General features: G+C 40.6%; 1 protein-coding gene across 1 annotated transcript in view; it reads right to left on the bottom strand.

Annotated features, from left to right (window-relative positions):
• Positions 1-447: 447 nt before the first annotated feature.
• Positions 448-12,026, bottom strand: part of LURAP1L (leucine rich adaptor protein 1 like) — a 54,528-nt gene continuing 42,949 nt past the window's right edge. Inside the window, exon 2 of the mRNA XM_082260422.1 lies at positions 448-1,317. Within this exon, the coding sequence (XP_082116548.1) occupies positions 946-1,317 (372 nt within the window). The 3' untranslated portion in view covers positions 448-945. The remainder of the gene's footprint in view (positions 1,318-12,026) is intronic.

The raw sequence follows: 12,026 nt of genomic DNA, 5'->3' as shown, positions 1-12,026 counted from the left end.
ACAGATCGGACGAAAAATGGATGTAAATGTACAAACGGTCCGTTTTTCATCCGTTTTTGCATTGGTAGTGGATGTAGAAAAAAAACGGATGAAAAATGGATGAAAAACTGATGCATTTTGACATGGCTGAACTGATGAACTGAACGGACCGTATGTGTGAAAGGGGCCTTAGGTTAACATTGAGGGGTGTTTAGAGGCAGAAAAAAAAAAAGTCAAGGTGTTTTTACGTCCATTGTGCATGAATCCCTAATTGCATGAAAAAGTGATCTTGGCAGCATAAAAGTGGTTTAGATCTCTCTGATAAACTTTCCCAGTTTTTAGAAAAGCTAAACTCAGAAATGCAAGTGTGAACGAGGCCTAATAATTTAGCATCATACTAAAAAGGTCATACTGTGCGTCACAGTGACGTCTATATTTATTTTATAAAAATTGGAAATACAGGCCAGCCAAAAAACAAAAACAAGTGGTCAATTAACAGACATACATAAGCAGCCACCAGTTCTTAAAAACAAGCCAAAAAGATATTATTGTAATGTAAATGTTTAGTCAATTACATTATAAAATAGGTACAATTAAAACATACATAATAAATAGTAAATTATCTCAAACATTAAACCAGTAGAAACAAGGCACATTGTTTCTATTACAAATAAATGTGTACATCTTTTATTTGTTAGAAGCTGGTAAAAAGAAAAATGAAAGAAGAAATTCACTAAGCGGCAGTGGGTGGAGCAAGAGGTACTGTAAGTAGGGTGTGCAAAAAAAAACATGGAACCTCTTTTTTTGCAGTGTAGAGGTTTAAAGCTTCTAGTGAACCTGGGTGCTGGAAAATATAGAGAATATGGGAACCATATGGAATATGGAAACTGTCCAGTCCGCTATTAAGTGGAATTACCCTTTAAAAATGCCTCACTCATCCAGTGTGGGTTGTTCTACTTTCCTGCTCTATCTGATGCAGTAATATTCATCAAGCTGTTCACTGGAATCATTCCGTTGGTAGTCTCCATGGTTCTCTTGTGTATCACTGTACTGATCAAAATCTGGAGTACAATGTCCGGGAACAATATCTGCTAGAGTGTCCAAGTAGCTTCCCACTGAGATCTCATCCATCCCATCACTGTAGCCGTGCAAACTGGTATAACTTCCATGTAATGAAGTGTCCCGGCTTTCCAATAGACTGCATAGACTCCCGCTCAAGCTGCTTCCCTGGCTGGTGATGAGATCTTTCTCCTCCATCATCCATTTGATAGATTCAATGTTTTCATTGATAATGAGCAGCTGTCTCATCAGTTTAACATCAGTAGCTCGAAGATAGATCTGATGTGACAAAAAAATAAAAGAAAATCTTGATTAGTATGCAAATCAAATTACAGTTATTTGAAAATTTTCCTGCAGAATTGTATTCCCCATTAACAATACTTTTATATGGACAAGTAAAAAGATCAGAAAAGCAGGGCACTCAAAGTTTTCTTTTCTATTTATTGTGGGATGGTCAAAAAAAATTAATCTGTAAGAAAGGCCTGACCATCGGCCGTTTCACATGGAGATCCACTTTCTGCAATAAAGTCACCAAAGAAGACTGTGGCTTATGATCTATTTTGTTGGGTACATCTTCCTTTTGTCTGTGATAACATGCTGGATAGCTTGTTTATCTCTATTAATTAGGCTAGGTTCAAACTTGTGCAACTGGCGTGAAGGCAGAACATTCACTTCAATGGGCTACCCAACCCTGCAGAAGGCAGGATCCTTTTTTTTAAATTAACGCTGCACTGGGCCACATAGCACACGTTCACGACCGGCAATAATATGAATGGAGCCTTAAAGCAGAACTTCACCTAAAAAGCTTCTGCTCATCCTCCTTCCCAGCACCCCACCCACCACCCCCCTACTCATTATAGTAAACTTTTTTTTTTTTCAGAGAGCAGGTATCTATTTTTGACAGGTACCTGCTCCCACTTCCGCTCTGGAAATTCAGCCCTCCTCCCTTCCAGCAACCTCCTAAGACATGCCACACATCCCAGGTCACTGCTAGACCATTCAGAAAGCACAGCAAGTCTCATGCATGTGCAGTGGGAAGCCATCTATGAAACAGGAAATCACCGCCGGCTTCCCACATCCAAAATGGAGAAAGATCTGGGAGTCTTGGTAGATGATAGACTAGGCAATAGCATGCAATGACAAGCGGCAGCTGCCAAAGCCAGCAGAATATTAGCATGCATAAAGAAAGGGATGTATTCCAGAGATAAGACTATAATCCTTCCACTTTATAAAAGTCTGGTCTGACCACATCTGGAGTATTCTGTCCAGTTCTGGTCGCCAGTCCTCAGGAGTGATGTGTTGGAGCTGGAGAGAGTCCAGAGAAGGGCAACTAAACTAATTAGGGGATTGGAGGACCTTAATTATGAAAAGCGTCTGCAATCGCTTGATTTATACTCCCTGGAGAAGAGACGCCTGAGAGGGGACATGATAGCAATTTATAAATATCTCAATGGTGATCTTGGCATAGAAAAAAAGCTATTCAGTCAAAGGGATTGCATGAGGACTCGAGGGCATACAATGCGATTAGAGGAGAAGCGTTTTAACCTCAGGCAACGTCGGGGGTTCTTTACTGTTAGGGCTACAAGATTGTGGAATTCTCTACCACAAGAGGTGGTTTCTGTGGGAAGTATGGTGGCTTTCAAAAGACTCTTAGACGTACATCTCAAGGATCAGAACATTCAGGGGTATGAGAGATGATTACGGCCACACACACCTACACAGGTTGAGCTAGATGGACTATTTTCTTTATTCAACCTCACCTACTATGTAACTATATGTAACGAAGATGGCAGTGACAAGGACCTGAAAACTGGCAAAAAAAAAAAAAAAAACGGCCCGGGTGAGGACAGTGCTGGATCCTTGGGCTGGTAAGTGTCTCTTTATTAAAAAACGGCAGCTACAGTATTTGTAGCTGCTGATTTTTATTTTTTTTCCAGACATGGCTGAAGTTCCTCTTTAAGCCTGTTCACTTAAAAAAAAAAAAAAAAAAACTTATATATATATATATACACATATATACATAGTATGGTACAGTATTACAACTTCTATAAACAAAACACAATCTATAAATTAAAGTGGGAGACCAATCTATCATCTGTCCTCCATTCATAGATGACATTTATTTCATAGTTATAGTACTGGAGGAGGTGGGTGAAAGAAGCAGGTATAGTCAGGCACTCTTTGTAAACGTCTATGCACAATAATCCAAATGTACACGTTCATGAAACTGGCTATAAATGTAAATGGGTGCTGCGGCGCCCATCGGCTGGGAACTGAAAGCATTCAGAGTGAGAAGTATGTCACCAGCACACCAAGAATCTCCAGAATGGGTCCAAAGCTTTATTCAGCAATTATGTCATAGTTGCAATAGCAACAATAGCAGTGACCATTAAATAAAGATTTGGACCCATTCCAGAGATTCTTGGTGTGCTGACATACTTCTGGCTCTTAGGGTACGTTCACATGTGGGCGTAGCTGATCGCGGGCAGAATCACCGCGATTCTGCCCGTGATCCGGAAATCATTGCAAATTGCGGGACACCTGTGCGTTGCCCGTGATTTGCAATGGCACCCCAAACGCTGTGCGATGTTGCCGCGGGACGCATGACGCCCAAAAAAGGTACAAGAGCTTGTTTTGGGCATCATGCGTCCTGCAATTTTGTTTGCGCGATGTTACCGCGATTCGGTAGGCGGAAATCGCGGCAACATCGCACAGCATTTGGGGTGCCATTGCAAATCACGGGCAACGCACAGGTGTCCCGCGATTTGAAATGATTTCCGGATCGCAGGCAGAATCGCGTTGATTCTGCCCGCGATCTGCTACGCCCACATGTGAACGTAGCCTTAACCACTTGCCAACCAGCCACCGCAATTGTACGAGGGTAGGTCGGCAGGTTCTCGTGAATCGGCGTACCTTTTCAGCGGTTCGCGGGAGCGATCCTGGGGGCGCGCGCACCCACTCGCCAATGGGTAAGTTGATCCATCGGGCCGGCGGCCGCGATTGCAGCTGGGCACCCGCGATCACTCCCCATGAAGATAGAACTGCGGTCAGCTGTTATAAACACAGCAGACCGTTGCTCAAAGCTATCAACACAGAGACCTGTGTTTCTAAATAGGGGGAACACAGGCTCACAAGCTCATCCCCCCAACAGTTAGAAAACAGCACCTAGGCTCACAATTAACCTTTTGATCACCCCTGGGTTAACCCCTTCCCTGCCAGCGTCATTATTACAGTAACAGTGCATATTTTTAGCACTGATTACTGTAGTAATGTCACTGGTCCCCCCAAAAGTGTAAAAAATGTCAGTTAGAGGTCCGATCTGTCCGCCACAATCCCCCTAAAAATCACAGATCACCGCTGCTAGTAAAAAAAAAATAAAAAAACGACAATTCTTTCCCCTAGTTTGTATATGTGATAACTTTTGCTAAAACAAACCAAAATACGCTTATTGGGATTTTTTTTACCAAAAGTATGTAGAAGAATACAAATTGGCCTAAAATGATGGAAAAATTAGATTTTTCATTTTTTTTTTAATTGGGACTATTCTATAGCAGAAAATAAAAAATATTGTTTTTTTTCTCAGAATGGTTGCTCTTTTTTTGTATATAGCGCAAAAAAAAAAAAAAAAAATTGCAGAGGTGATCAAAGACCACCAAAAGAAAGCTCTATTTGTGGAAAAAAAAAGGACATCAGTTTTATTTGGGTACAGCATCGCATGACCACGCAATTGTCCGTTAAAGTAACGCAGTGCCGAATCACAAAAAATGGCCTGGTCATTAAGGAGGAAAATCTTCTGCAGAAGTGGTTAATGAGTGCCTGTCACATCTCCCTGAGTTTTTTTTAGTCCCTGCCGCACCAGAAGATTATAGTCATAATCAACAGCATAAGGGACACACCACATTTGGGGACATTTACTAAAGCTGGTGCACACATAATGTTGTGCAGCTGTGCATAGCAACCAATCAGCTTCTAGGTTTTATTGTCAAAGCTTAACTGAACAGGTTGAAGTTAGTAGCTGATTGGTTATTCTGTATTACTGCACCAGATTCTGTTTGCACCGGTATTGGTAAAGTAATCTCCCTTGTTCTGTTTTTTTTTTTGCATAAACTTATGCTTCTATAGGGTTCTTTTACACCAGCTGTGCTGAGACTGCACTGGGCACCCGATACCTCGTGCAGTTCCAATGCAAGACAAGGCAAAAAGCCTTGTTGCCTATGAGGCCAGTTCACACCAGCACACTGTGACGGTGTGCTTTTTAAAAAACCACAACATACAGGGACCAGTCCGTCCAAATGAGGGACAGCCAAAATCTATGTGGTTGTATGGTTGTATCCTACAGTGAACTAATCATATAAAATTCTGCTGCATGAGATAGTAAAAAGTTTGCTACAGTACTATAGCCAAAACTTAGATGCATGTGTTATAAACACTTTTTTTAATGTCAGTAGAAAGTCATTTACATATTGCATGTGTGCTTTTACGGGCAGCATTAAAACATATAGCATCATTAAGAAGTTGGCAAGTATACTGTAAGCCATAGTCACATAGTCCGTGCTGTGTGGTCTATAGTACGTCTGTGAATATTGTTCTAAATGAAATCAGAGAGAACATTTCTTTTTTGACATTCCGCTCCACTAACTTGTAAATGCAGCTGGAGATCAGGTAATCAGCGATTATGAAACTAATCCCGAAGAAAACTATTTTTCAATTATGGTATCTTCAAGGTAATGAAAATCTGCATGTAGTCATTAAAGCTGAATACAGAATGGCTCAAGTGTTGGCAAACATTATTAAAGCAGCAGCAGCCACTGGGAATCGCAGTGCTTGTTCTAACATGCTTTAATTGCTGAGCAAAACCCTACAGATCTCTCACCATTTAAAGATGTTGAGATTAAGGATACGGTAATTACAGTACACTCATATTATATAACCTCAGTGTAGATACAATTATTTCCCCAAGTAATTCTAGATGTGTCTTGCCATATATTCATAGACGAGATTTTTCTGTAAGCACTGTACATGGCTTTTCGTAGTTCCCAAAACAGAAGACTTTACAAAGAACAGGTCCTTGTTGTATATGTTCAGTTATGTTAATAACCACAAATCTACAGCTGCCTTGGACTGCTCGTAGGTCAAGAATGGAAAAATTTGTCACATAAACGGATGAAAAATGGCCATTTCTGAGAATGTGGGGACGTTTCCAAATAGTCTTTGGCAAGATTCTGAGGATCTTATTTTGTCTTTGTATCTGCTAAGGAATGTGAACAAACCTAGTTATGGTAAAATAAAATACCCAAATTTAGATGCAAGATGCTAAGTTTTTCTTTGAAGTAGAATTCAAAATTTGCCTACTATTAGCATGTCAAATAACTTACTTTTATATTATGTATTTTCTGAATTGCTGATTGTCTACATTAGAAATAGTAGTCCCAGCTAGACAATCAGCAATCTCCTGTTCTATACTGACCACGGTCTGCTTGTTGAGCTGAATGTGGCAGGTCACAGGCACTTCTTTAAAGCAGAACCCAACCCCCCCCAAAAAAATGTTTTACCCTCCTCTGCCTACCAGATGTGGTCTGCACAGGAAGGATACTCACCCACCCAATGGATCCACCACTGTCCAATTGCGATCCCCTTCTCTGTAGCCAGCACTCGGGTCCCCCGCTGCCATCTTTTTCTGGGATGTCATCACGAGGCACGGGCATGCCTCCCGATGACGTGCTGCTAGGCCCACCCCCTCCTGCTTTATTGCATGGATGCTCCTGATGCCTCTCGGGATATCCAGACCACAAATCCCAAGAGGCACCGGTGGGGGGGGGGGGGCGCGGATGTCATTCGCCTAGGTGAATGGCAGAAGAGGGGTTGGGAATAAATCAATCTATTAACCGGTTCCCCACCAGCCACCGCAGATATACTGTGGCAGGCTGGCTCCTACAGGCAAATCGACGTACATGTACGGCATTCGCCTGAAGGCCGCTAGGGGGCGAGCGCGCGCTGCTGGCACCGCGCTCCCGTCCCCGCTCATCCCCGGAGAAGCCAGTGCTTGTGTCAGGTGGCTCATATCGCCACCTGACACTGACGATCTCTCCTCGCTGAGGGAGAAAGATGGTCGGCTGATGTAAACACAGCCATCCATCCTTCTCCCTGCAATGATCACAGAGGTTATGTGATCATGCTATATAGCAGTGATGGCGAACCTTGGCACTCCAGATGTTTTGGAACTATATTTCCCATGATGCTCATGCACTTTGCAGTGTAGTTGAGCATCATGGGAAATGTAGTTCCAAAACATCTGGGGTGCCAAGGTTCGCCATCACTGCTATATAGGATCGCATGTCTCTGTGATCATTTCACAAGCCCCATACCCCCACACCCCCCCCCCCCCCCCACAGTTAGAATCACTCCCCTAGGCTTACATTTAACACCTTGATCACCCACAGTATTAACCTCTTCCCTGCCAATGGCATTATTACAGTAACAGTGCATATTTTTAGCACTGATTATCGTAGTAATGTCACTGGTATCCCCAAAAGTGTAAAAAATGTCAGTCAGGGGTCTGATCTGTCCACCGCAATGTCGCAATCCTGCTAAAAATCGCAGATCGCCTCCATTACTAGTAAAAAAAAAAAAAAAAAAAACACAACATAAATCTTTACCGTAGTTAGTAGATGCAATAACTTTTGCATGAGCCAATCAAAATACGCTTATTGCAATTTTTTTTTTAGCAAAAATATGTAGCAGAAAACAAATTGGCCTAAAATGTTAAAAAAAAAGTTTTATTTTTAAATTTGAGAATGTCATATAAAAGAATGTTAAAAAAAAAAAAAAAAAAAAAAAATTATATATTATATATATATATATATATATATATATATATATATATATATATATATATATATATAATATAAAAGAATGTGAAAAAAAAAATATATATATATATTTTATAAAAGAATGTGAAAAATATATATATTATAAAAGGATGTGAAAAATATAATATATATATATATATATATATATATATTATAAAAGAATGTGAAAAATATATATATTATAAAAGAATGTGAAATATATATATTTGGTTTTTTTTTTTCGCTATTTTTTTGTTTATAGCGCAAAAAAAAAAAACAAATCGCACAGGTGATCAAATACCACCAAAAGAAAGCTCTATTTTTGGGAAAAAAAGAACGTAAATTTCATTTGAGTATGGCGTCGCACAACCGCGCAATAGTCCGTTAAAGTAACGCAGTGCCAAATCACAAAATAGGGCCTTGTCAGGAAGGGGGCAAATCCTTCCAGGGTTAAAGTGGTTAAATGGGTTAGAAACGGCATCCAGCCTTCCAGGCACTGTGCAATGTAGATAGGAGAAGAGGATCCACCACCAGCCAGAAACACTCGGCATACGCCTCCTACCGCATGTGTTGGACCGAAAATGATAATGGTCATAAATGCATGTGTAATAGCATAAAGAGCTGGCCATCAAATGGAAACGCTTGTTACTTGGTGCCGGATACCAGTTCGTAACCAATTTTCAGAAGTGATGGACGCATTCGTTTTCTATTTATTTTGGGATGGAGAGGAGAAAACTCCTCAGAAAGGGTGAAGCTCCACTTTAAACTGTTGTCGGTCTCTGTGTAATAAATTCAGCAGAGCTCCAAGTAGCCCCGCGGTCATCCCGCCCAGCCTCACACACCCAACATTGCCCCCTTCTCACCTGGCCATCAGGCTACTGATACGCCACCAAACAGCCAAGAGGGGTACGCCAGAAGTAATGGAGCTAGCTTTGAATGCTCACGCCTGACGGCTGGGTACGTCACTTTGGGTAGTGACAAGCCTAGAGAGGCGTGGACATGCCCAACAGCCGCAGTGATCTACTAAACCCCAAAGCTTTATGACAGGGGGACTTTTATCATAAAATAGGGTACAAAGAAGCATATTTAAAAAAACTTGAACGATATAGATTTGATACTATTGTGATTAAGGGTTGTTTAGCGGTGAGTTAAAGGAGCGCCTCTCCTTCTTTAATGTTTTACTCACACTGAACCATTTATTAACGATTCGTCATAATACCATGACAAGTAGGTACTAAAAAATTGGCAACTGAAGTTCGGCTTCAAAACCTACTGTCATTAAATAATCATCTTAAATTATCCTTAAATATTGGGAATGAGTAAGATGATTGATAATAGGTGGAACAGGGAGGGAAGAAAAGTACTGGATTTAAAAGTAGTTAAGGGGGAGTCAGTTTTAATCATCTTGTAAGTGGATTTTTTCCTTTCCCATGAGTAAGGTAATGTTATATTTGGGAAATGCATTTTCTAAATCAGTTTGAAGAATGTAGATAGATTTCATACTAATAAGAGTTTGTCTGTAACTGAGACAGTAACCTAACTTCACTCCAAGATGCAGTCAGTAGGGCTCTTCACACTATCCCCCAATCCTTAATATAGAATTTGGATGTGGGTACCAACTGGGAAACTACAACCTAAAGTGAAACTTAAAGTGATACTAAATTTTTGCTTTTTTTTCTCTCTTAAAAATAACAAACGTGTTCTACCTACCTGCCCTGTGTAGTGGTCCTCCTCTTCTCTTGTCCCTCTTCTGCTCACCTGGCCCCTCCCTCCTGTTGAGTGCCCCCACAGCAAGCATCTTGCTATGGGGGCACCTGACCGAGCCACAGCTCCCTGTGTCCATTCAGACACAGAGCCCCCTCCTCATTGTCTAACTGACTTTGATTGGCACTGCTGCTGTGTCTCAGCCAATCAGGAGGGAGAGTTCCGGACGGCCAAGGCCCTTGTGCACATCGCTGTATCGAGAGAGGGCTTAGGTAAGTATTAAGGTGGCTGAGAGGGGCTGCTGCACATTGAAGCTTTTTTATCTTAATGCATTAAGATACAAAAAAAAACAAAACACACTTCTGACTTAGGACCACTTTAACTGTATCTGAGCACCGCAAACCAATAACGCTATTTACTTAATTTTTAATATTCAAAGCAAACTCACCCATCCATCCATGTCTCCATGCTTTATTTTGTTTTAAAAAAAAATCACTTTTAAAAACACCCCCCTCCCCCAGCATTTTTAGCCAAGGTAATTTTGAGTAATGACAGATAAGTAATAAAGCATTTACGTCCTGGAATCCTTCTGCCCTTAGCTCAGGCATGCAGGGAGTGCTTAACTAAGAAAACCACTACTCCAGATGAAAGAAAAAAAAGTGCCTATTAAGACTCCTAGGATGTATGACATCATTTTGGCCTAGGCCAGAAACCAAGAAAAAATTAAAGTTTAAAACAATATAATATACCTTTTTAGCCATTTACTAATGCTAGCAGTATAAGCGCTAAACATAATTCATTTTGTGAAATTTAGGAAAACCCTGATATGTATTCTTTTATTTAAAACGATCTATCTACAACCTACTAATGTACTGTAGGTCTAACAAGTTTAGTGGGGGTTTTCTTTTTTTTTGTTACCCAGGAGTTCATCCATGGTCAATAAGTCTGATCTAAAAGTATTGACTGCAAAGGCACATATTTTTAGAGCTTAGAGTAAACGTCTCGGTCTGATCGTGTTAATAGACTTGTTCTTCAAGTAATTTCACGCAGACAGTTTTTTTGGTCTTGGGGAAGCAAAAAATGTTTTTTGTTTAGCTATAAATACTGTTATTCTAGTCACAACTCTAAAAATGTGGCTGGTTTCTATTTTTCGTGTGAACTCTTATTATAGGGCCATGTTTAGATAAGAGCATTACTTGTTAATATAATCACAGACACAGCTGCTTACTAAAATCTAAAAAAGGTTGCAATGCTTTGTCAGAGCTGGGTAGGGAAATACAAATTCAGTAAACGGTGCACATCCAATACAATACTGAAAGGTTCCAGGGCTTCAACTACTTGGTATACAGTGCCTTGAAATAGTATTCATACCCCTTGACATTTTCCACATTTTGTCATGTTACAACTAAAAACATAAATATATTTTGTTGGGATTTTTGTGATAGACCAACACAAAATGGCACATAATTGTGCAGTGGAAGAAAAATGATAAATGGTTTTCCAAGTTTTTTACAAATAAATATGTGAAAAGTGTGGTGTGCGTTAGGAATGCACCGATCCGATATTAGGATCGGATATCGGCGCCGATATGGCCATAATAGCTGGATCGGTAAAATTAACAGATCCACGGGCCGATCCGGTTTTGCTCTTTACATAGCTGTGAGGGAGCAGAGAACAGCTGTCAATTTGCCTCCTGCAAATGCCTGTCAGTTTCCCAGTTAAGTAAACACAATGAATACAATGTATCTTTTCGTTCCGTCTGCCGGAGGAGGGAATTTTAACCTCTTAAATGCACAATTGTTATAAGGTATCTGCCGATACCGATCCGAAGTATTATTTTGTTATAAGCTCACAAAAACAGTACTTCCGGATCGGACTCGGGATCAGCGATTTCACAAAGCAAAACATCGGGATAGGGACCAAAAAAGTCAGATGGGTACATCCCTAATGTGCGTTTGTATTCAGCTCCCTTTACTCTGATACCCCTATCTAAAATCGAGTGAAACAAATTACCTTCAGAAGTCACCTAATTAGTAAATAGAGTACACCTGTGTGTAATTGAATATAAGTATAAACACAGCTGTTCTGTGACGCCCCAGAGGTTTGTTAGAAAACCTTATTGAACAAACAGGATCATGAAGGCCAAGGAACACACCAGACAGGTCAGGGATAAAGTTGTGGAGAAGTTTAAAGCAGGGTTAGGTTAAAAAAAACATATCCCAAGCTTTGAACATCTCACAGAGCACTGTTCAATCCATCGTCCAAAAACAAGAGTATGGCACAACTGCAAACCTACCAAGACATGGCCATCCACCTAAACTGACAGGCCAGGCAAGGAGAGCATTAATCAGAGAAGCAGCCAAGAGGCCCGTGGTAACTCTGGAGGAGCTGCAGAGATCAACAGCTCAGTGGGAGAATCTATCCACAGGACAACTA

This window comes from Pelophylax lessonae (assembly GCF_965119305.1).
Source record: "Pelophylax lessonae genome assembly, chromosome: 1".
NCBI classification, from domain to species: domain Eukaryota; kingdom Metazoa; phylum Chordata; class Amphibia; order Anura; family Ranidae; genus Pelophylax; species Pelophylax lessonae.
Note: the sequence above shows the minus strand (reverse complement) of the source record. Positions and strands in the feature narration are given on the sequence as shown.